Consider the following 26,298-nt stretch of genomic DNA (forward strand, 5'->3'; position numbering starts at 1 on the left):
GTCTTTTTATACTGATTTCTGAGATCCAGATTTGAATCACTTGGGTTATTTGGCACAGTGTGATGAGAAAGTGTCTCTGTTGATTGTCATCTGGTGCAAAAGCACCAGCTTTTGCCATTCCCACTGCAGAGAACAAGCATCTCTCTAGCCCCAGGTGTTGTCCCCTACACATGTATTTGCAGCCTTCAGCAGGCGTAGGAGCTCCAGCTGTTTTCCCCAGACCACAGTGTGCTGCTGGGATGCAGGTAGAAATGTCGATAAATGTTTTGCCTGGTGTGGCCAGATAACAGAGCAGAAAATGCAGAACCCCTCCCTGTCTTTTGACTGTCATTTCTGTGGTTTTGTATGACAGATCAACATTTCTGTGTTAACAATGAGGATAAACACTTTGAAATCTAGAGCACAATATGCATTTGTTGTTACAATGATGTGCAAAATAGAAGATGCATACTACTTGAGAGCTTTATGCTTTCCTTGAGCGTTCTGATGTTTTACTTTGCAGCAAGAGCTTTACCTGGTGAGTCCTTTTATCTTTTTCCTCCCAGCTGAGGATAGCACTCTGTGAGGCAGCTGTGAAAATTAAAGCAAAACCTGAGTTGCCAGTAGATTTGGAGCAGAGGTCAGCAAGGAGAGTGTGTTAGGTGCTGGGGAATCCCTCTGTAGAAAGGAAGGGAACTCAAGATTTAGGGTCAGAGATAACAAGAGAAGCAGTAGTGAACACCTACTGATGGCTGTAAGTTATGAAGGAGTGGAGACAGGCCCATGACAAATATGAAGACCCTGTAAGAGAAGAAAGGTAATACCTAGGACATGATCTGTTTCTTGGAAAGAGGGACCTGAGGGCAGTGTGACTGACCAGCCTGCTCCTGAGATGGTGTTTCCCTTGTGGGTGTGGCAGGAGCACAAGAACACCTGTAGGCAGGAGGGGAGAGATCAAATGAAGGAAGTTTTAAGCAATTAGAGAAAAGAAGGCAGAGAGAGAACCTCGTTGCTTTTTTCATTCATTGAGAATGAAGAGGAATAAGACTCAGTAGGACAATGTTTTGTGAGAAGGTTGGTGAGCTTCTGGGCCCATGAGGAGACTGTGACAGTGCATTTGGTGGCAGCAGTAGCTTCTGGAGCTGAACAGGGCTGGTGCCTGCTGCAGCAGTAACATACATTCCAGCTTTTACAATTAGGGAGACTGGATTTTGTAAAGTTAGGAAGCTTGTTTATTTGTAGTTGTAGCTGTGCATTGACTGTCCAAGCCTCCCTAAGATAATCCAGCAGCAACAGCACAAGCTTCTTAGTTGAGCCAAATGTTCAAATGAGTCCATGTGCATTGTCATAGCACAGTTAATGCCACTGACAGTAACAGCAGTTAATATTGGGATACAGGCAAACATTCCATCAAAATAGACCATGACATCATCTCACGCATCCTGTAGAAGTCTTCAGGTTTGGATACATATTTCTCTCTGGGTGATTAAAGAAACAGCTTGATTCATCTCTAGGAAACACCCAGTGCCAATAAAGAGGCTTCTTTGTAATAGTCCTAGAAATGAGATTGAATGAGATAAGATAAGACTGGAACGACATAGGTTTGGTGAAGGAAATGGTGTCAGAATGAACAATAAGGAAAACAAACAGGTGAATTCAGTAGGTGTGGAAGTTACAGGGCCTGCTGGGCTGGTCCCTGCTCAGTGAGCTGTGGAGGAACGCGCCCAGAAGAAACCTTTCATGCCCTCCAGGACTGCAGCCTGCCAGGCATGACTTTAATCTAGAAGGCGACAGCTACCCATTATGTGTACTTAGTAGGTCTGACAGTGCCCAGTGACTACAGAGCCTTTGCTGAAGAAGGAAGGGACTTCCCAGAGGCTGTCTGCATGTGGAAATGACCTTCTTCTGCACAGAAAATGGGCCAGAAAATATCACATGAAGACAACCAGGAGAGCAAGGCCAAAACTCTTGTTATCTGTGAAGTCTTCAGCCAAGGTGTGGTCTATGCATCGCAAAGACTGAAGGACTACCTTGGGTTCATAGATCCTCAGAGCAAATTCCAGACAGCCACAGACACTCTGAATGAGATCTTTCTGGTCAACTTCATCAGCTTCTGTGTGGAAAAGGGAGTGGAGGAATGTATCACAACCAGCAAAACGACCAAGCAGCAATCCTTGTTGTTTGGTGTGGACTGGATCTGGACTCTGTTGGGAGTTGACAAGCAAATCAAACTTCAGATTGCTGTGCAGGCTCTGCAGCTGGCCGAACTTTTCCATAGTGAAAGCAGCCCCACCAAGGCACTGGATGACTGCTGCTGGGAAGCCACGCTGGCAGACAAGCATTTCCAAAACAGGAGCAGGTTCGAGAAGCTGGCAGAGTTCTGCCGCCTGGTGGGACAGGACTGCCTGGGCTTGTTCATCGTGTTTGGTGTGCCAGGGAAGCCCAAGGACATCCGCGGAGTCATGCTAGACAGCATTGCCAAGGAGAAGCAAAAATGCTGCCTCTTGGGCAGGAATGCTCTAAGGCAATTTGTCATGAGTACTGAGAGCTTCCTGTCCACAAAAGAGATGTTGGAAAACTGCCTCAGCGCAAGAAATGGACTGAAGGAGGTGGGCAATGTGTACGTGAACTTTCTGTAAACCTTGTGTTAGCAGCAGCAGCTCTGAATGCCTGAAGCAAAGGCTGTGTGGGCTGAGCTTGCCTCATTTCCCATCTTGCACGCCATTCCTCCACCCCCTTATTTCCCACTTTCCCCCTCCGCCCAGCACATTCCTGTAGATCCTGCAGTAGCCAAAGCTGATTCAGTCTCTCCAGGTTTTAAAACAACAGGACGTACCTGCCAGAAAATGTGTTTATAGAAGGCTCATAATTTTGCCAGAACATTTTGTTCGCCAACTGTCAAGTATTGGCTAAGGCTGATGAAAGCTTTATTGCCTGGAGCCTTGGGAGGTCTTATTAGACTTGACTCAGCCTCTGTGCGCTATGTCTATAGAAAAGGCAGACTGTTTGTTTTTTAAACAGGAGGATGAGTCTGTAATAAAGAAAATGTGTTGTTACTAGTCATAAAAGTTGCAGTGAGTTTGGAGGACAACAAGAGGACTTCAAAACACTCTTTTGGAGGAGTGGAGCTGGTTCTCAGTTAGAAGGAGGAGGAAAAGCCCTTCCCTGGGATAGAAACGGGCTATATGAAGAAGCTATTAATCACCTGCCTGCTGGAAGTAAATCAGTGCCTTGCTATGGATTCAGGGACAGGAGAGCCTCAGTGCTGTGGGCCACTGTGAAATGCATGGGCAGGGTTGGTCCCAGCTGCAAATCCTGTTCTTGCTAAGCAGCTGTGTCAGGTCAAGGTGTGGCAAAAGGCAGTGGCAATTGTTAAAGAAAATGTGGGAAAATTAACAAATGGGGACAAAGATCCAGCAGTGGGGATGCTGATGGGAGTCTTCGTCTTTCAAAACTGCAGAGGTGAGCTCCGGACCACTCATGGCAGCGAGCAGCAGTCCGGAAGGGGCAGAAGTGCTTTGCTTTGTCTTTGTTTTCAGTATCTTAGCAGCTAATAGTATTTATGTACTGATTTGTTCAATTTTCCTCAGGTTTTACTAGACAGCACTTTGTGTTGCACAGTTGTAGTTACTTTCTTTCAGCCACTGTTAACCAGTGAAAGGAAGAATTAATCCAGTTTCAAACTCCCAAACCCACTGTGTTTGTAGGCCACTGTGGCACTGTAGTGACCAACTTTTGTATATGGGAGTAGTTTTGTAAGCATCACCCTCCTCTTCATGTGGCTTTCCTTATAATTTAACAGAATAAAAATAATTTCAACAATCTTATTTTTTGCTATTTGATGTTTGAGTTTTAAGATGGGGAAGCTGCGACCTCTAAGAAATAAAGGCTCTTATTTACACAGTCATATAAAAAGAGCATAAAGAAGCTTTGGCAATAGTGCCAGAAGCTTTCCACAAGGTAAGTCTGAACTGATGCTGAAAAGTGAACGGAAACAAAACCAAACACACAGACATCAGTGAAATTTTTGCCGTGTCACAAAGGTAGCTGGGCCGGGGAAGGGAGGCTTTTTAAACTAGCTCATTTAAATACAGTTGCTTTTTATAGAGCTGGCTGCATTGTAATTTTTGTGCATAACAGGGGTTTGATAAGACAGAGAGGATAATTCTGGTATTTTATTATTTTTTTACTAAGAAAATGTGCATAGTTACAGGGCTGTGCAGTGAGAACAAGGTCTAGGACCATTCAGGATGGTTTTTGTTTTTGTGTGTTTAAATTAACAGCATGAGCAGTACTGTAGCTGGATTGATTGTTTTATAAAAGGCCAGCAGAAAAGCTTTATTTTTGCTTTAAATTATCTTGCAGCTTGTGGTTTTTAGGGCATTGTCTTGTAATAAAATCAGTTCCATAGGAATGCTGTCTCTGCAAACACTGTGTTTTCTTCCTTTGGATGTTTTGCACACCTTTTTGGAGTTGGAAAAGGAAAATAAATCCAAATGATTTGCATGTATAGATTTTGAACTATGAAAATTAGACACTGAGGCAGTTGACCATTTAATTTGACTCTTCCAGAGGTGCTCTGGTACCTCAAGTAAGCAAGACTTACCTGAGTCTTGCTTACTTGAGGTACCAGAGCTGCTTAAGCTGCCTTGGTACTTATTCTGGGATCCAGATTACATTTTCCAGGGTGTGCCACAGCTTTCACCTGGTTGCCTCATGGGTTGCAGCTCAGGAGCCTGGCCCCTCAGCAATGGTGGGAATTTGCCAAGAATCTGTGCTGTGGATAATAAAGGTGAGGACAAACAACAGAGTATTTAATGATGTAAATTTGACTTTGTTCATTTATTTAGCCAGGCTGAATTGGTGACTCAGTCATATGTGGTGGTTTTACCGTGCTGAGCAGCTAAACCCCACAACCGCTCTCTCACTCCCCCTCCTTTAGATGAGGAGGGGGAGAAGTAAAGCAAAGAACAACTCACGGGTTGAGATAAGGATAATTTAATTAAAGGGAAATAATTATAATAATTAAATAAAGACTACCATGAACTAAACAATTTAACTAAGGGGAAATAAAAGGGAAAGGGGAAAAAGGGAGGGGAAAAAGGGAAAAATAAAAAGAAGGGAGGAAAACAAACAAACAAAATAAATGAAAGCTATATGGAAGTGCAGAGGAAAGAAATTACTCTCTACTTCCCACAAATGAGCGATGATTGACCACGTCCTTGAAGCAAGGCCTCAACGCACGCAGCCGGTGTTCGAGAGGAGGACCCATGTCTTCTCAACGAGAGCCCACCCCTCCCCTCTTCTTCCTGTTTCCACCTTTTATTGCTGAGTGTGACACCACATGGTATGGAATATCCCTTTGATTGGTTTAGGTCAGCTGCCCTAGTGATGTTTCTCTCCTCACTTTTTGCCCACCCCCTAGGAGGGTTAGAGAAAGGCCCAATGCTGTGCCACTGCTGCTCAGCAGTAGACACAACACTGGTGTGATAACACTGCTGTTCCAGCTACAAGTACAGAGTACGGCACTGTATGGGCTGCTGCCGGGAAAGTTAACATTCCAGCCAGACCCAGTACAGTACCGCAGGCTTTTCTAACAGTGTACATTTTTACTGGGTAAGTTGCTGACCTCAGTCTAATCCAAAGGTAATTAGGTAATTTGTGTTGTGTTTTTTTTGTTTGTTTGTTTGTTTTTTAATGGTGAGTAGAAGCAAAGTTTAGGGGGTTGGTTGGTTTGTTTGTTCTTCACTTTGCCATCATTTTCATTGTATAGCTTGGTTAATGCATGAAACTCATGAGGATGAGCTCAAGAGCTCACAAAAGCGTAGAGAGGAAACATGCAGCACCTGCTGCTGTTGGCCAGTTAGTTTCACCAGGTAGTTCTTCAGAAAAAAAGCATCAGAAAACCTTACCCTACCCCTTCTTAATTTAAGAAACTTTAAATTAAGAAAGCTGACTAGCATTTCTCTATCAAATTATGCAGAGAAATGCTTGTCTTTTTCCAGCTGAATCAATTACTAACACTGTTGTGTTGGGATAGTCCGCTTTTGTTATGAAGCCATATCATGTGTGCCCACACATACACAGCAGCATTGCATTGGCGTCTGTAACTGTACCGCCACTGTGCACAACTGCAGTACATGTACCAGCATGCCAGTTGCTGGATAGGGAACAGGACCCTACTTGCAAGTTTCCAGCTGTTTCACACAGTTGTTCAGGAAATGTGAAAACATTATTTTTACCTCCCATCACAAGCCTCTGACTCCCTGCTGTAGTGATGTTTTGCCTCTGCTGCTGTGAGGACTAGTTTCTGCAGTCAGCAGGAGCCTCTCAGACTGTAGGCAGGGAGCCAGATGAGGCATCTCCTCTCCACAGGGCCTGGCTGCAGCTGCCCCTCAGTTTCAGTACCCCAAGCCCTTTTTCAGCTGCTTCTGCCTCCCCTAAGAAGATGTGGTTCTGGTAGCTCTTGCCTCTTTCCCCTCCAGCAAGGGCATACCTGGAAGATGCACGGAGCTGCCCTGGTCCACTTGGGAACTGGGTGAAACCCTCCAGGACCAGCCTGCTCTCACACCTGGCCACAGCAAGCTGTCTAATAACATCCGCCACACTATTTTCTGTAAGACAGACAGATGAATTGGCTCAAAGAATCAAAAAAGATGCAAACCCAACTTTTATTACTTGTTTAAATGTTACAGTACAGGACCATCAAGCAAAAGGGATTGGGACACCGTTTTGTTTCAGCGGATCATATAAAAAATCCCTCATTTTTTCTATTAAAAGAAACCCATGTTCACATAGATGCATAAAGTAAAGCTAGAACTAAGAGATTGGGGTGAAAAACAGCAATAATTTGCTCCTTGATTCGGCATCTGAATACAGCAGTTTTCACAGGCCCCCTCTCACCCCCCTCCCTTTTTTTTTTTTTGAACATTCACTCCCTGGAGTGTTCTACATGTTTTTCTCTTACGAGGCTGAAGATGATGTGCTGTGTAACATGAGTCACTTGCAAAATTATTTCATACATAGATGTGAAAAAGCCAGTACTTAGATAAACAAAGTAATACAAAAAAATTGATGCATTACCAGCTAACTATTTTGGATATGAAAACTTCATTAAATACAGTCATGAAAAAAAAAATCTTTCTTTATCCCCTAGTGATACAACCCAGCAACCAAGATAATTTCTCTCAAATATCTGCTTTTTGCCTCACAATAAAACGGACTGAAACATACTTGAGCATTATATGAACTCCACAGCATAGTATTAAAGAATAAGTTTTAGAAGCACACATCAAAAATTCAAGATTTCAGAGGCAAGTGTCTATTCAATAAAATAAATTTAATAATAGTATTATCTGCCTCAGGTTCCTTAAATTAACTGTGCAATATCTTTTTTTCCTTCTAATTCGTGCTGAGAAAGCTTTTAAATGCATGGTACACATCTGTTGTACAGGCACAAAAGAAAGCACAGCAAGTTATAGCTTCAACTACCTAGCCAAATCTTTTAAAAAAGAGATATATTTATTATACACTGATACTTGTAGCTAACTAGCGTCCACGTTACTTCACATACCCCTAGACATCTTTTCAATCACTCTGATTTTATCACCAGAAATCAATGTTTAGTTACACAGATTCCTTGCAGGGACTGCTCTATCTCTAATGTCAGTAGCATCTGTTTGGAAGCATAAGGTTCGGTATTCAAGATGCATCAAGTTTACTAAAGGTTAGGTAAAAAGTTGCTGTAAAAAAATTTCATTTAAAAAAATAAACTGTAGCATCCAAGAACAGTTTAGATTCAGTGAGACATTTCTATATGCTGTCAGTTTGGTGACTTAAGGCTGTTCCATGCAATCCTTAGCAACCCTTTGTGGTTTTGCCAGAGCAAGATACGCAGGTGAGTCTCCTGACTGTAGGCATACTGCATGTGAAGCTGGGCTACCTGCTAGAACCCACCTGAGTGGTGAAACCTGAGCTCCCTTCATTCCTAATCAGACTCCAGGAAACAAGAAACTGAAACTGGATCTAATTTTCACCCAGCATTTTTTCACTGCACAGAACCTGCAGAACAACTGTTTTTCTACTCTTATGCCACTGTCTGCTATTCAAAAGTAAATACAAAAGTTAGTATTTTTTCCAGTATTCAACACACGTATAAGCAAAGATTTCCAGCTACTTGTAGAACTGTGTGTAAAGCCTCCTGCTTTCCATAGTTTCCTTCATTGCCCAAGGATGTGACGAGCTGGAAAAGTGTTTGCATTGAAGAAAGGCTATTCCAAAATACACTGGAACAAATTTCATATTTGTGTCTACTCCTGTTTTGGTTAACAAGGCAACTTGAACAACTTCAGTCTGTCATAAATGGTTAACTGTCACCCTTCAAATGAACAAGAATCTTTAAGCTTCTGGTGTTGCAAAGATTATACGTACAAGGCAAATGCTCCTGGCCCTCATATAGTAAAAGCTCTGTAAGGATTAAAGTTTGGCATAAGCAAGGTCAATAATCCAGCTCATTCTTTATATTTCATACTTCATACCAAATAAAATACTGGGTATGCACAGTGTTAGGAAATAGGATATTACTGGCATTTGATTACAGTGCTAAGAGAAGTGTAAACAAGTATTTGCCACCCTAAGAAGTTATACTTTCCTGCGTTGAGATGGAGTATAATATTTCTACAGGACAGACATGGCAAGTACAATACATCGCTATGTCTCTGCAATACATTTGTTTCTGTGGAACATACAGTATGGTTATGATACAGTTAAGCTTAAGTGTCTAACTTGCCAGAGATTCAGATAAATGTTAATTATTTTTAATGTAAATGTAGCTTCCCAGCACTGTTCATCACCCACCTCTCTTGTCTTGTCTTGGAAGAAAATACATAAAATGTATTTTCTTCCCTTCCTTACAAGATCACTGAGGTATCAGTCTTCTTTAGAAAGAGAACCTCATGTCCTTGGTGTAGCCCAGTTTGTCCAAGTTGGGAATGCAGGCATACTGGATCATTGGTGGAGGTCCACACATGAGGATCAGAACATCGTTTTGAGGTGGGGGCAGGTGGTCTCTGATCATATCTTGGCTCACAAATCCTTGGCTGTATTCCCAACCTGTTAAAAAAAAAATGAAGGGGGGGGGGATGAACAAATCACTTTATAATAAAAGTGTGTGCTTTTTTTTTTTTTTTTTTAATTGGACCTATTCTATATGGAAAATCTGCCACTCCTGCTTTTAAGATGGAAAACTGATGCATGGAGAAAACAGGCTAACTTTTAGTAAAACTTCCTAAAAGCCCCCAGGAAATACCAAGCAGAGCTGTGAAAAAATAACATCTATTCTCCTTATGCCACCAATTTGTATCTTCATTAGAAGAACTCTAGCTGATGTTATTCCCAGCAGGAACACTCATTGTGCTAATCAGTTAATACTAGGATTCACATTTACCCATCATATCCCCAGCTCTGGGTGCAAAACGCTGCTGACCCAAACCTTTAGGCACAATAGAATTGAGACATTTTTCTCCCACAGCCCATCCGAAAATATCCAGTTCAGGTCTGTTTACAGGCATGGTAGTGGAATTCTGTAGAACAGTGTTGAGGTCTAAGAAGGATCTTTCATCACAACTGCTAAGATCAGTTCACAATTCACAAATACCGAAGAGAAGGAACAACAATTTTATCTGAATCTAAGTTGCCTTAGAAATTCAGGGAGAACACTAATTGAAGAAGATTGCATGACAGCAACAGACTCTGGGGACAGTAAAACCCTCCCCACAATTCTATGGGAGGTATATTCTTGGTCACAAGGTAAGAAAGCCTGTGGCTTTTCCCTCTCTGCTCCAAACTACCACTGACTAGGGGCATGAATCTACCCTGATGTGACATGAAAACCTTAGGCAATAAGGTTTCAGAAGAAAACCTTTTCAGGCTTTTCTTCCTTCAACTTGCACAGCTGAGGGAGATACATTTAGCTAGCTCATCTCTCACCTACGGCACCCAACTAGACCACGTTACCTTTAAAACTGGACTGCACCAAGATGAAACCACATTGTCTTTGAGAATCACTGTTAATACAAAGGCAAATCCACTGCCTAGAAAGAGCAGCTAGTGCAAATCATCATGTGACAGCTAGGTAGGAGTCTGTATTCAGCCACACCTCAGTGAGATGCAGTGCCTCTACCAGTCCTCTCACAGCTGCCTTAATGAATGCTCTGAACGTGAGACAATATGGTGCCATCTTATATTTATGGCTAAGGGGAAGGAGAAAGGAAGGTCACCTTGGATCAGAGTAAATAATGGCTAATATTCAAGTCTAGTCATGGGAGGAACATTACACTACCATTCACTTGAGGTGAACTTCATAGCTTTGGAAACACTGACAATATCTCAAGCTTGTGTGCATCACTACGTGAGGAATGATGCTGCTGAATGCATTCTGAGTTGCATAAACCTGCAAGTCGTTAAACAACAAAGGAGCCCAGAAATACACATACAACAGCATTTTTCCCGTCAAATGTGCATTAATTCTCATAACTTAAGCATTGGTGGAGGAAGCATGTTAGATCTTACTTTCAGGTGCTCTGTCCAGTGTATACCAACACTTAAAACGACTGGGATTCTGAACTTGGATCTCTTCTAGCTCTGAACGTAGCAGGATATCCTTCTCAGTCTGCAGGACAAGGAAAACAATGATTATGCTCTGCATTTGAATGCAGTCCTCAGATGACCCCTACCGTTTTGTGAAATGGAGCAGATTATTCAATTATGTTTTAGGAGCTGAACAGAGCCTGTAAATACAAATTATTTCCTTGACTATCCCATAGCAGAATGAACAAGAAGTTCAGAACTTCCCCAAATCTTTACCACACAATGCCTTCTCTCTAAACAACAAAACAAAGCAACACCTGTATCAAAACATAGAACCTTCACTCATTAGGGAATTAGTGGTAACATCATAAGAGTAAAGCCTGCTTTTAGCACCACCATTACATAAGCAATTTTCATCAAAAAAATAACCATGACTGCACAAGTATCTCCCTACCCTCCACACTTTGCCATTCCATCAGGAAAAAGGCAAGTTTTTCACCTTTGCCACTTCAAATCATTGGCATTACCATACAGAGATCGTTTAGTTTTTAAAACAGATGTGGAACAAATAACCAAGAAGGTATCCCATTCTGAATGTAACAAAAAATGTTAGGCAAGTTCTGCTCCTCCCTGATGCAACACTGTTAAAGGCCATAAGAAAGCCTTATTCCCATAAAAGAAGTTGCAGTTCAGGAAGGAAGGAAAGGGTAGAGAATAAAACTGGCATCATCCTCTACAGCCCTAATAATTTGGCTCTGAGGACACCACTATGTCTGTAACCGTGGGGGTGATGAGGAATGTGCCAGCAACTATAGCCAAGAAGGTGCCTATTTCTGGACCTGCAGCTGCCTGTGTTCCAGAAAGGCTATAACTGGGACTGACCAGCTCAAGGAAGGCTGGTTTGAAGCACCACATGAGCTCACAAGCTGTGTGGTCTGTAATCTAACACAGCCCTTTCAGGAGAGTCAAAATAAAACATCAGCAAAACACATATAAAAAGTACTTTACAATATTGAATGTCAAAAAAACTCTAGTTTGCACGCTTTCTTGTCTGTCCATCCATCAGTAAGCTGCTATATAGTTGTGCAGTTACTGGGTATATGGACTTCTTAAAGGCAAGGACTGATGTTTACATAGGCTGTTGCTAATACATAGGTGTTCCTATGTATTAGCAACACCTATGTAAACATCAGTCCTATGTATCCTCTGAGGAGGATTCAAGTGTTCCTTGAATCCTCCTCAGAAGTAGCAGTTAATTTTTTTAGGTTGCTAAAGGAGCTCTAGTCCTATATTAGTCATTCAGAATTACTCAGCAAATGTTGGCCCTCCTGCCCTGCTAGCTACTACAGTTTGTGCCAACTCCAAGCACGCAGCAGAGATCAACTTCTGCAGCTGCTCCAACCAGCACCAGAGGGCAATACTAATGCTCTTAAGAAGGTCTTTAATAAAGCATCAGAACAAGGTGTTTGTAGGCACTTGGATCATTGTTTCTGGGTACAAAAAAACTTCTATGATTCAGACATGGTCCAGAGGAAATGGGAATACTGAATATCACAGTAGAGAGGAGTGATGAAGGGGAGCCTAGAGAAGCTAAAAAATACAGGCATGAAGAGGAGTCTTGTAATCCAGAAACGGATATTCATCATGAGATAGAATATAGAAAGAAGATAAACACCAGAAAAATATCAGTCAAAGAAAGGGGCGTATAGTTAGTTCAGCAGTGCACTGCCACTTGATTTGCACTGATCATCCAAGAAATATCTCTGTATCACAAATACCCTATGGATGAGAATCTTCCCTTTTTCCAGCACTGCAGTATGATACACCTCAAAGAGCAAAAGAAACACCAATGGAGGAGCTGATGGAGGGAATAGAAATGAGACAGCTGTGAAGAATCACAGCTTTGTAGTCAAGGAAGCTGCTGGAGACCAATTTTATTTTTTTCTTAACTAAGGTATTCTCGAAGAGCATACAAACCCTACTCTGAAACTGGGGAGCTGCAATTGCTGAAGAAAGCAGATGTCCACCTCTTTTATGTTTCCACTAAGAAAGACAGCTCTAAAAGTCTGCCCAAAACATTAACAATTTGCACAGATGAATCCAGAATTTTAAAACATTTATAAACTGGATTAGAAGCAAAGCAGTGAGACAGGACAGAAACTGTTAGCTGATAAGACAGTATCACTTCATCAGTAATGCTAACAAAGGAATTCATTACAGTGTTTTCATACCGGAAGTTTTCAACACTTTTGTTCATTTCTCCCTCCGGTGTTTGTATTTTTGTACCATGCTTTCTCAGCTAGAATTTCATTTGCTGAGTGGAGTTGTGTTTGTTAAGTAAAACTTTATAAGCAGAAATAAGCACAGAATTACCTGATTAGCAAACAGCAGCTGACAAACAGTGTGGTCATCTTTGTCTTTCATGATTGCTCGAATGATCTGCAGCATAGGTGTTATCCCTGAAAGAGAAATGCTGGTTAATGATGTGAGAAAGTAAAGAAGCAAGAGGAAGCACAAGCAAACGCGTGAGAGAAAATATGAACAAACACATCTAGCAGCTGTCAGAAACCAAGGATGAATCTTTATATGCACGTACCAGTCCCACCAGCAATCATCCCCACGTATTTGACTTTTTTAGTAACTGGTTCAGCTTTCTTTTCAGGCCGAATAGCAAACACGCCTGAAAGAGAGAGAGATGGAAAACACTGAAGAAAGCAGGAAAAATGGCCTATGGTCCCTTCACAGTATTTTTAATTAATTGACTTTGTTTCAGCCCTGTCACCCTTCCCTGTTTGTAAAATAGCGGCAGAAAACAAAGGTGAACCAAAGATATCACAAAGAAAAACAAATCCTGAAGCATTATTAGAGATTTTAAGGCACATGGCAATAAGATCAGACACTGACATGGGGTACCAGTTCTGATTCTGTGACTACAGCATCAAGCCATTACTAGTTGTATTTCTATTTGCTTGAGTCCCTTAGCCCCAACAATGTTCAGAAGCCTTGATTCCTTTACGTAGAAGTGTTTCCAGAATCTATCTCCTTAGAACTTTTTTTCCCCCATGCTGATTATTTTAAAGGAAAACCTGAAATATGCAAGGCTTTTTTTTTTTAATATTTATCTGCTCTTTTGAGCTGATTTGACAGCCAAATCTGACAAAGCTCTTGAAATTCCCCCAAATGTTGTATTTCCTCCATTCATATGTCTCTATATATAGGGTAACGTGAACACAAAAATCAGGAAAACCACATATTTAAGTTCTGCACACAGAATTGCCAGAAGATTTTTATGACAAATTTGTGGCTGCACTATACCAAAGTAAGATCTTTTATACTGGCATAAAAGTAGTTCCTGCTGATAAAGTTCAATTTCACTTGGGAAATTAGCAGTGGACAGCACAAATACCAAGTGTTTTTATCAGTGTAGCAACTATGCCTGTACAAGCAGTGAGAGAATTCCCTTCTTTAAGAACAGTAAAAACACAGGCACTTCTACAATCATATAACAATTCTCCTCAAGATGGCTGTTGACTTTATTATAATACTAACACTTAATTTTGTGCAGAGAAAGACCTGAACTCAGCTGGAAAAAAAAATGTGATCAGGATTACTGCTATTTTATAATGTGTTTTGTGTTTTTTTTTTTTTTTTTTTTTTCTGTATTGTTTACTTTGGACAAATTATATTTATGAGTCAGCCTTGCCTTTTCCTTTGTAGACAAGCAGGCCACTTGGTCCTCTGAAGTCAATATTATCCCCTATTTGCAGGCTGTCTAAGTATTGAGACATCTTCCCTCCATCTGGAAACTTTGGATGGACACCTTTAAAGTAAATCTGTTAAAAAATAACAATGAAGCTATTAATCTGACAGCTCAAAGATGAGTATTTGCCCTTCTCTCTGCCATTCCAATATTTATAGACTCATACTCCTTTTTCAAAGGAAACAATTATTACATAAAGAAATAACATCAAGACAGATTTGACTGAAAATGAAAGACAAGCATTAAAATTTCTTGATAAAGATTAAAATGATGCTCTTGCCCTGATTTTGATCAGACTGGACATAGACTGGCAATTTCTCCATTTTAGTTCTGTACATAAAGTATCCCTAATAAACAACATGATCTAAACCCAAGTTAAAAATATAGTAACTACTGCAACTGAAAATGGAAAAACTTCTGTGAATGTTCCCTGACAGGCCAGTTGCAAAGCGATGTTCCCAAAACAACTTCTCAGTATGCCAACTGTTTGCATCTCAAAGCCAGAGTAACAAAAAGAGTGGAGAGCAACTAACTGAAGATTCAACCATTCGCCATTTAAATTACTGTCATCTTCAAATATATGTTTAGTATAAGTACCAAGAGAAAACAAAAGTACATTATCACAAGATTAAATCACATTTTCATCAATGACATCAGTCCACCATGTCTGTAACAACAAAAATCATCACTTTTAATAACGACCACAAAGACATTAGCTATAAAAGAAGCTGACAGTTCAGGCAAGGCTAATTCCTTATTTCAGAAAGATTAAAAAAGTATGTGAACATCTGCAAATGTACACAGATTCTGGAAAATGGCAGTCTGCATATACAGAAAATTATGCAGCATCTCATGAGAACTCTCAATAAAAAAGGGATTGTGGAATGCTGCATGGATTGTAAGTAATTGCACATTCCTTGTTAGAGTAATGAAAGCTCACAGTGGCACACAGCTGAACAGAACATGGTGCATCAGACTCCACATAGCACTGCAAGAGCACGGATGGGCTTAGCAGTTGCCCGGCCTGGAAAAGCAGCAATACATTCTCACCTTGACAACAAGATCCACAAAGCCCTTGTCATCATCACTGGAGACCGGAGTGTACGGTCTAACAACCAGGGCCCCATCGATCCGTGCAGACAGGTAGATATGCTGTCCTGTGTGCAGGTATGAAAAAAACAACAGTTTGCTTTCAAAGGACTTCTCTTTCTGTGGATCTATCAGGTTGACATGAATTGTGAAAGCAGTCTCAAAGCTCAGTTTACCTTGTTTTGGAGGTACCACTCTTTCCTTTCTCATTTTCCTGACATTGTAATATCTTGCCACAGTTATTCTTAACCAGACACAGATTCTACCTGGAAGGGCAGCTAACCTTGCTGCTAACTTTGTGTGTCTATCGTGTCTGTTTTGATATCTTCACTCATTTATATTTCATCAAAGCCCTAACTGCATGTGAGATCTTGCAAACAGCGTGATCTCTCTCCATTACAAACACGTAAAAAGAACATGGGAGGGGGAAACTGCCAAGTGCTATTCAAACCACTTCATTAAAGTGTTTGTTACAAACTGTTATAGTTTAGTCACAACATAGAAAATTCTTTGACCACAGATCACTCCAGTCTACCAGGAGGTCTTCCAGCTGCCATTGCTAAGGCTGCCTAGATGTAAAGCACATTTTTAACCCCGCTATTCCTCCAGTTTAACAATAAAATAGCAATCATGTTTCAATCTCTCACACATCAGCTGAACTCTCTGCAATAATTCCTTTTCTCAATGTCTATATTTTAATGAAAAACATTAACAACAACAAAACAACAACAACAACAACAACCAACTAGAATTTAACTCCTTGAAAAGGTTTTCCAACAAAATTCCAATACTCTTAAGAGGCACATGTGAAGATTTGTTTTCCATTATTTTATCACCACTGTCTCTTAAGATGAACATAACTCTCCAAAGATGGTACGGCTCCTCTGCTTGTAATGGGATACACAAAGCTGCTACTATACTGGAAGCTGGTCTGTCAAGCTGGAGGGCCAGTGAGGCAAACCAGCAGATGGATAAAGATGTGCAACCTGGTAACTTGGGAATTGAGCAACCACAACTGACTTGAAGCAGCATGTAGATATGAGGGTGAGTCAATGTACATTTGGTAGCACATGTGTTTCCTGTTGGGGAATTACTGAGGCGGCAGCAGCACCAGCTTCCTGTTCATCTTTCCAGGCAAGCAACTGCCTTGTCATCCCTGTCTACAGGAGCAGATCTGTAACTAATCCTGCTCGTACCCATTAGAGCTTTAGCTCCTCACTCATGGGACAGCAGCTGCTGGGAGGCCTCCGTATGAAGCCCTGCACAATCCAACTCTGAGTGAATTGTGTTCTTTCCTGTAACACCCAAGTTGGCTGGTAAAAGCAAAATGCTGGTGTTGCACTGAACATTCAGAGTGCATTCCAGTATTTGTCCCACGGCTACCATGCCTCCTGCTCCCAGCTGCTTTTACCTCCCTCACCAACTTTCAGCTGCTTTGCTCCCCAACTCTCACCCAATAAACCACTCCCCAGTTATAAAATATATATATATATATCCCAAGCAGAGCATCTTTGTGAGTACAACTACAATGCTACTGCTGGGACCATGCAAGGTGAGGCACATCCCTTCTTGGGCTATACTGAAACCATCTGCTGATTTGCCCTTATCTTACTGAATGAAATACTGGAAGATGTGGCATCCAGCAGGCCAAATTCACCCCAGACAGCTTCCTTTCTGTTAGGACAAGGACAATTACAGAGGTGAGACAGCTCAGTCCTGCGTGTTAATTATGGAAAAGTGAGGTAAACTAGGATCAAGAGAATAATATATCAACCAAAGAGAAACAAATCAGGTCAGATTGTAATGCTGAAAAGGTGTCTAAGGACCACCAGCCAGCACCTCTAACCCACAGACCATTGCAAAAGGTGGTTAAAGCCAAAGTCCCTATCAAAAACACATCACAGTCAAATGCTCCTTACGTAAGCAGTAAGAAACAACAGTACTAAGCTATTACAGAGAGCAATATGCCACATGGCAAGGCCTCGGGAAACATCTGCTTCATGGTGATGAAGAAGTTCCATGAGACTGGCTGCAAACTCAGAGATTAGCAGCCTACTGGGGAATGCACGCCTTAGCAGAGAGGTAGAGGCGACATTGCCTCAAGGGGTGAAAAGGAACCACAGAGACAAAGAGCCATGGGAATACTGCACATTGGAAAGTTAAGATTAGAGAAATACAAGCAAAGGCTGATGTTAGTTTCAACTATCATCCTGGAAACAAGCTGGATGTATGCACTCTGTAATAACACAAGAATTCAGATGCTGAAGATGACTCAGCATTAGGACTGTTCTGCAGAGCCCTAAATATCAGCTGAAACCACATGGACAGTATTTGAAGTTCAACAGTTCAAAAGTAAAAAAACAAACAAACAAACAAACAAAAAACCCTCCCACAAAATCTCTAAATGAACAAGGATTTGATCCACAGCAAGGAAAGACAGAACGTACCTATAGGTAGACCCAGAACATGATCTACTGAAGGAAGAGCAAATCGAAATCTTCTTGTGTCATGACTAACTTCCTGAAAGAGGAAAATAAAAATAATCATCAGCTATGTTGTTGGGATATTATGACTGTAATTTTACCTGTATAATCAACACCCAAGTCTGACCTGTTCAGGATTAAGTATCTGGGGGACAGCAGCACCCTAACTGAAGATTGTGCATAATGTAAGAACTCATCTGAACAGGGCAATCTTGCAGAGGTAAACTTTTCACTCAAATTCCCTGAAAATTTAACTTTTCCTCAAAATGTTTTAGAAACGGCATAAAAATAATTAAAAAAAAAAAAGTTAAAGAGACATACACAAATCTTGTTTTGATATATATTTATATGTTAATTGCAAAACAGTGAGGTACTCGTAGATTAAGACTAAACAACTTTTTAAATGGTATGAATATTTACATTGCCTTCTTTGAGGAGGTTGCAAGCTAAAAAAACTAACCAGTATTCCAGTTCTCATTTAAAGGTTAAAAACACAGGAGTTCAATGCAAAAAAAAAAAAAAGTCAGCATCTCAAAATCTGATAAATTTACCCTTTCTATGCAGAAGATGACTTCAGAAGTCACTAGTGGATGTCAAAAAGATTAGTGTTTCTCATAGTACACAAGTTTTACCTCTTAAAAATCAGTTCACAGTAACAGAGTTAGAATAGTGAAAAAGAAACAGCATACTGCCAAACAGCTCATTTAATGACTTTCTTTTTTAAAGCCATACGAGTCATTATATCCCCTCTACAGAAACTTACATAAACATCCTATTAAATACTGTGGTTTTTTGTTTGTTTTTAAGAAACGACAGATTTCCATCTCATCAGAGTTCACCTAGTCTTCAATTATGAGTTCTGCTCACGCTGACAACATTTTTCTAAAGTGATTTATTAATCACTTTAAGATAAATTCTGAAGAAAAAAAGTGATTTAATTGAGGAGCAGTCTAAAAAGTGCTTCTCTCTACCTGTGACTATTTGGAACTTCGCTAGAATGACAACTGACACGTAGATTGTAACAGTGCTTCTCTGGCATTGTCCACTGCTGTTTCTGCATGAAAATTTAAGCACCAGTTTCACTGCTTCAAAGTTGGATTTTGCTAGTAATCCTTTATTTTAAGATACTGTCCTTAATAGCATGCAGAAAGCAAAAATGTTGTGAACTCCTGAATTCTCAGTTAACCATCTCATCAATTAAATTCAAGATAGCTCAGCCAAAGATATCTGATCATAAGCCTTTTGTGCATCACAAGAGACAACTGTGAGAAACACTAAAAGGCTCAAGAAACTCATAGCACCTCCGCCACCATGTCCAAAGGCAGACAGGGTGGAGGATGAAACAGTTCTCCTTGCAACAGCACAACAAAATATCAGCCATATTCTCAACTGTACCATCAAAACACTTCTGGCTAAAAATGACAATCCCCAACTACTCGCCAAAAAAGAGAGTTCATATTTTTGTTTTAAAAATAAATCATTTTGGTGCTTTGATAGTGAAGCTACCAAAAGCTTCATTGTTACAAAGAACGAATAGTGAATATCGACTTGGTAATGGGAATAATGGAAACTCTTAAAATATGAGGGTCTTTGGTTGTGCTTCACAAGCAACAAGATGCAACACTCCAAGGAAAAACCTGCCTACTGACTTATACCATGCATGTCTTGAGTTTGCTCCACATCCATGCTGAGAGCCACAATTACCTTCTCAAGTGACATTAAAATGTTTTTGTGTAATGACAGGTATGTTTCAATTGAAGTTCTCACCTATTTTAATTTTAATAGCTTGTAAAATACAAACTGTAGCTTGTCAGAAAGACTAATTTCCTCCTCCCCAGCTAGTCAGGTATGGTTGAGAAGTTTAGCAGTACAATGTTCAGAATGTTTGTACCTGATTTTTGGCAGGACATTAGAAACTGCTAGTGAAAACACAGAATTACAGCTCTCAAAAAACTTTACTTCAGTACCAGGTTATTATTTTTCAAAACCAACTTCTGTTTCCAGAATACATTTTCCATTCAGGCAAAAATTTCTATACGTACATCACTAAAATATTCTCACTGCCCAAGCTACCCCATGCAGCAACTTTTGAGCAGGTTATAGCAGAGCTGTTCCTTCATACCAAGATTAAAACAGACTACACAACATACAACGATGGACTGAGAAAAATCAGTATTTAGCAAAAAAATGTAATGTGAACAGTGAATTATTTTCTGTTATGATCTGTCAAGCAGACCATACCTGCCACCACATGCTACAGATCCCATGAGGAAATGGGATACGTAATAACTGCGTTGCTGTAGCATGCATGGGAAACAAATCCAATACGGCAGCCCAACCCAAGCCATGGGGAAGCTTTCACTTCCCAAGAAACCAAGGCTCAGAAACACAGTAATTGTTTTCTTTGATTGAACAAATGAAAGCCAAGCTATCAGCACACTCTGCATACCTTGAAGAAAGCTCTGTTCCAGTCCCAAGCTCCTTCCAACAGAACTCTTCTCATAACATTTTGACTAACCCGTTGACTTAAAAAGTCAACACTACAAATATCTTCAGGTATGACTTCATGCATACCTGAAAGGCAAGATTTCTGTCTCATACTTTTTTCTAATGGCCAGTTTATCCAAGGGAAATTTGGACTTTTCATCTTTTGGTTTTTCATCTTTTCATCTTTCCCCAAGCAGAGTTACCAAATTCTGGTAGCAAGATCCAGCACTAAAAAGGTGACTACTTTCCTCTGAAAGCCCACTTGAGCACCCCAGGAGGTAGAAGACACCTTCCACTTTGAACAGAGAGAAGGAGAAGCTGAGAGACCTCAGCTACTGTCAGAACTACACCATTTAAAGATATTTCTTCCTGTAACACATACATTTAAGTGTACATAAATCCAATAACAGCAATCAGTATCAATATATTTGTGATAGCTACCGTACCAAATGCTACTGACAATGAGAACTGCCTGTTCCGCCTGACTGCATGACATCTGTCTCACAGCCCATCTACAAGTGGGGATTTTAGTAATTCCTGCTGATATACTCTATGACATGAGGCTTATATGACAGAAACTATGAGTATGGTCATTTCTAAAGCAGCATTCACCACTCAGCTGGCTTGCAGAAATGCATGCTGCAGAACTCACTTATATTACGCAAGGAGCAGGTATAAATAAGTTCTTTACTTAAAATACATATGTTTAATCAATTTTACTAGAAAGGCTCAGCAGCCTTCAAAACATCTACTGTTCCCAAGCAATCCCTGCTGCAACATTGCCCAAGATTTAGGAAACTATAAGCATTTCACAGAATTCAGGGAGAGGATGCTCAGCACTGTACACATACTTACCTCTTTATCTATCAGCCTCAATGCATACTTCACTTCAGGATCCTTCAGAGTGATTGCAGGATAGGGATTCCCAAAAAGCCTCCGGATAGTGCTGTAGATTAGCCATATAGGGTATGTCACAACCCAACGCAACTGCAGCAAAACAGAGAGATCCTTAGATACATGTGCACAATAGAAAGTTATTTTGGTGAGGAGGAAAATATTAGTGTGATGTAACAATCTAACCACCCAAAATAATACTCTCTTTTTCTGTGCTAACATGAGTGGAATGAGGAAGTATCAAAAGAAAAAAAAAAAAGTCAGTGTAATACAAGTTTGCCTTGTGAGCAGCCAGAGCTGCTCCCACACTGTGACACTGGGCATGCCAGCAGAGGCTTGTCAGACCTGTCCCCATGTCCCCAAGTCCAATCGCTAACAAGACCAACAGATGAGCATATGCACAAACAGCACCCAGCAGCTAGCTGCCCATCTCCCAAAGGCACAGACATGCTCACAGGTGGCTTCTGCCCATGACATCCCCAAATGCTCCTCTGCTGCATCCCATGCCACCGGGCTTGCAAGGTGATGCCAAGGGAGGTCATCCCTAGCCCCTGGGGCAGAGGGATCCCCCATGACAGCAGCTCCTTCCTCAGGCCAGGGTATCATGGCTCCCTGCCTGCCAGTGCACACATAGATATAAGCCTTCACGAGCCCTCCTCTCTCCTGGATGGGTATAGGAGTGATCGCATCCAGGTAATGCTCAGGGTAAAAATCCTCTCTGACCCTCATTTGCTGTTCCAGGTTTTAACTCAGGGCAGTGAAACAGCGTGACTGCAGCTGCATTTTTCCACGATACCTATATACATTTAAAAAAAAAAAAAAAAAAAAAAAAGGAGGGCAATGGAGACAGAACTGAAAATAAAAATTTTGCAAAATACTTTGACTACATGAGGTGCTCTTGATGATTCTTGGGAGAGCTGGAAGCCCTGTACAACCAGCTTCTACTTTAATTTTTGTTTTAGAGGGACCTGGCCAGCATTTTGGAATCACATCTCTCTGAATCTGACACAGCTGTTGGGAGGATATAAGATGTCCAATGTAATTAATGAAAATACGGCAAGTGCAAAATTAAAAGGAAAGACAGCATAAAATCCCTCTTCTTAAAATGCTGCTGTACAGATGTATAAGACAGCAGCAGCTGGTTTGACCTGAAAGCACACCATACCACACACACACTGCATTTTTCACTTTTATTTGAAAATACTGAAATAGCCAGACAGAAGATGTTTCTAAATTAGCTGAAGTTTACAAAAAACTTACTCTTTAATTTCTGCAGACCCATCACATTACTTCAGCTCTAGGAATTTTTGCTATTGAGCCAAGAAAAAAAAAAGAAAAAAAGGATGGGGACGTTGCTTAGGACAATGACGCTGTAGCAAATAAATCCCTAATAAGCACTGCAACCAGTGACCAAGTCTAGCGGAGACAGCAAGCTGAATCGGCAAGAGATGATGTCTCAGATGCAATACGAACATGTCAGAATAAGCTAATTCGATTTAAATATATGGCTATCTGAAATGTGCAAAGCAGCAGCTGTGGGCTAGCAAATCCTTCCCCTTCTGAAGCCATTGACCAGATCAGAGCCTGCTGCAGCAAAACGAAGTTTAATTTTGAGGAACGGCTTTAGCACCACGTTAGCCTCGGGGAAGGCAATTCGCGACTCGCGGTCAGGTCCTGAAGAAACCTCCTGGGAGGAGCCCGGGGAGGAACAGCCCAGGTGCGCTGCGAGCCGGGCTCTAACGGAGCCGATGGGCAGAAACGGGAACTAACGGCTGGGGGAGTATCCGGAGGCTCTGCGGGCCCCACATAGGCGGGGCCAGGGCCGGGCACCACCGCCTGGCCACCCGGCCCATCCCCAGCGCCGCGGGCAGGGGCAGCCGCAGCCGCAGCCGCAGCCGCAGCCCTTTCCCTCGCCCCCAAACCCCTCGCCCCAAAACACCGGATCCAGCCGCCCCGCTCACCGTGCTGAGACCGGCGCCCATCGCTGCCCTCCACCCCAGCCGACAGCCACGCCGCCTCGCCAATCAGCGCCGCGCCTCCCTGCCGCCCCGCCCCGCCCGCCACGCAGCGCCGCGCCGCGCCCCGCCAATCAGCGCTGAGCATCGCCCCTCTCCCGCCAGGGGGCGCCCGCACCGCACCGCGGAGGCTGGGAGGGGCCGGACGCGGCGGCGGGGAGAGAGCCACCGGGGAAGGGGGGCAGGCTGGAGGCTGGGGATCTCGGGGCGCTGCCGCTGGGGTCTGCAGGGGCAGTGGGGCGGGTGGGGATAATAAAAAAATAAGTAAAATAAAAGCCACCAAATGCTGTAAACGCCGTGTTGTTTTCAGTGCCTCTCTTCAGCAAAGAATGTGTGCAAGTCTGGTTTGGTTAGTTCCGCCCTTCCGTGAGCTTGTCTTTATCACGTTATGATGCATATGTACTGCTCTTTTGCACATTATCAGCAAGATTACAGAATCGCAGAACCACAGAATGGTTTGGGTTGGAAGGGATCTTAAAGACCATCTGGTTCCAACCCCCTGCCATGGGCAGGAACACCTCCCACCAGAGCAGGCTACCCAAAGCCCCATCCAGCCTGGCCTTGAACACCTCCTGGGATGCGGCATCCACAGCTTCTCTGGGCAACCTGCTCCAGTGCCTCACCACCCTCTGAGTTGTTATATATGGAGTGGTAATTCACGTCGAGAAGATGGTTGATAATAAAGAAGGGGGAGATGTGGGAGTGTGGCTGTGGGGGTCAGCAAGCCCCATGGTTGATGAGAACATCAGACTCTCAACGATGAGGCCATCAGGAATGTAAAGGAGTTTAGAGGGAACAAAGAAGGGTGAATCAGGAGACTCCATGCAGTCTCGGGTTGCTTGTTCTCCAGCCGTTAAGGCATGGAAGTTTCTGGGTGTTTGCTGTTAATGGGCAAAGTTGTTTGACCAATGAAAAGTTGTTTTGAAAAGGACTGCTGTGGGGAGAAGGGTATAAGAGGGGAGCCTGTCCTCAAGATAAAAAAAGGCAACATGATATAATGAAGTTATGTCATCAATAAAGAAGTAGAAAGAAGGGATGAAAAGGTACAGGCTAGCAGAACGGAGACCAGGACGGGAACAGGCACTTTGGTTGCCTCATGAAAATAGGTTCGGCCAAACTCAGCAAACCGCTCAAAGAAGCTCATAGAGATAGTCGCTGGAAATAGGCGCACCAGAGCTGGGAAGAAGCTCAAGCTGAGAGAAGCGGACCCGCACACACAACTGCCCCTCACTGGTAAGCAGCTGCGCATTATGGGGAATCACACGTCCTTAGAAACAAAGACTGTCCTGGTAACCTTACAGCTTATTCTCCTTATTAACAATCAGACAGTTTATGATCCTGAAATATGGGACCAAATTGAGGTCAAGGTGTGGGACTGTGCAACTGAAAACAAGGTAGTGGCAGGATTGCTCTGCACCTGGCGAGCAGTCTCTGAGCCTTAAAGAGCCATGTGGGACCACAGTCAGACACGTGTGGTTTGCCAGATAGTGAGGGAGCTGCGGGCTCGGGCTCGCTTACTGATCCGACTGCTACACCATCAGCCCCTCTGCTGCTACAGCCATCGAAGGCTTTTGCTGTTCCGCCCCCTGGTGACCTGGAAGTGCCTTTTGACCCAGGCCCTATTGGCCTTGAAAAGGAGATGGATATGCTTTTCTTCGATCCGGGAAGAACGGGATACATAAGGCCCGACAGCCGAGTTGCTTAACATCTTAAAGCAAGACATATTGTTACCTTTTCTGATTGTACATATATACAAGTTTGGGTTTAGTATGTAAAAGCAATGTTCTGTATATTTAGAAAGATTGATGTTCGTGTGTGTGTGTTGGTGGAGCAGACTCCCCACAAATCCAGTGCTGTTTACTTGCCTTTTATACCTTTTATAAATATTACTAAATTCAGATTGAGTTGAGACTTCATTTATAACACAGTGAAGAATTTCCTCATATCTTATCTAAATCTCCCCTCTTCTAGTTTACAGTCATTCCCCCTTGTCCTACCACTACACTCTGTAACAAAGTCCCTCCCCAGCTCTCCTGTAGGCCCCTTTTAGGTACTGGAAGGAAGAGAAGTAACAACGGGTGGGGAGGGAAGGAGCAAGGAGTCTACTGAATAAACCTCCAGTGCTCTTGTTTCTTCAGCAGTAGCCAAAGTCCCAACACCTTTTCAAGATAAGGAAAGCATAACTTCTGTATATCAACATCACCATCCACTATATCAAGTAAACCACCCAAGCCTGAATGTCAACTGCTCATACCTTTGTGGTGGTTTTACCTTGCTGGGCAGCCAAGCTCCACCAAAGCCACTCTCTCACTCAAAGGGAAAGGGGGAGAAAATGCAATGAAAACGGCTCAAGGGTTGAGATAAGGACACAGAGATCACACAGCAATTACTGTCACAGGCAAAACAGACTCAGAATAGGGAGGTTAATATAATTTATTGCCTATCATTAGCAGACTAGAGCAGTGAGAAACTAAAAGCAAGCTACAAACACCTTCCCCCCATCCACCCTCTTCTACCTTCTCCCCCCGAGCAGTGTAGGGGAATGGGGAATGGGGGCTGCAGTCACTCCCTGATGCTTTGTCTCTGCTGCTCCTTCAGGGTCACTTTCTGCCCCTGCTCCACATGGGGTCCCTCCCACGGGATGCTGTCCTTCCCAAACTGGTCCTGCATGGGCTGCCCCCAAGGCAACAGCTCTTCAATAACTGCTCCTACACTGGTCTGTACTATGGGGCACATCTGTCTGGAGCCAACTGCTCCAACATAGGTCCCCCACAGGTGGCAGCACACCCCAGATCCCCTGCTCCTGTGTGGGCTCCTCTCCACAGGCTGCAGCTCTGGCCTGAGGCCTGCTCTGCGGGGGCTCTCCATGGGCCGCAGCCTCCTCCAGGCCACATCCACATGCTCCACCAGGGGTCCTCCATGGGCTGCAGCGTGGAGATCTGCTCCATGTGGGACCCATGGGCTGCAGGGGGACAGCCTGCTCCACAAGGGGCCTCTCTACAGG

At 42.5% G+C, this 26,298-nt stretch overlaps 2 protein-coding genes across 2 annotated transcripts; one reads left to right on the forward strand and one right to left on the reverse strand.

Annotated features, from left to right (window-relative positions):
- Positions 1 to 1,865: 1,865 nt before the first annotated feature.
- On the forward strand, positions 1,866 to 2,618 carry REP15 (RAB15 effector protein; the record flags this gene model as incomplete). The annotated part of the gene is given in 2 exon segments (XM_084288331.1): positions 1,866 to 1,874; positions 1,878 to 2,618. Coding segments are annotated over 2 exon segments (750 nt in total).
- A 4,013-nt stretch (positions 2,619 to 6,631) lies between these two features.
- CYB5R3 (cytochrome b5 reductase 3) lies at positions 6,632 to 23,335 on the reverse strand. Its single transcript, XM_084305279.1, has 9 exons — positions 23,241 to 23,335; positions 21,241 to 21,372; positions 17,863 to 17,935; positions 15,377 to 15,483; positions 14,270 to 14,399; positions 13,163 to 13,246; positions 12,940 to 13,025; positions 10,549 to 10,648; positions 6,632 to 9,090 (listed from the first exon to the last, which is right to left on the reverse strand). Exons 1-9 carry the CDS (start codon positions 23,259 to 23,261, stop codon positions 8,918 to 8,920), a joined length of 906 nt encoding a protein of 301 aa, XP_084161405.1. The 5' UTR covers positions 23,262 to 23,335; the 3' UTR covers positions 6,632 to 8,917.
- Between the last annotated feature and the right edge of the window lie 2,963 nt (positions 23,336 to 26,298).

Source organism: Netta rufina (genome assembly GCF_964035555.1).
Source record: "Netta rufina genome assembly, chromosome: 1".
NCBI lineage: Eukaryota > Metazoa > Chordata > Aves > Anseriformes > Anatidae > Netta > Netta rufina.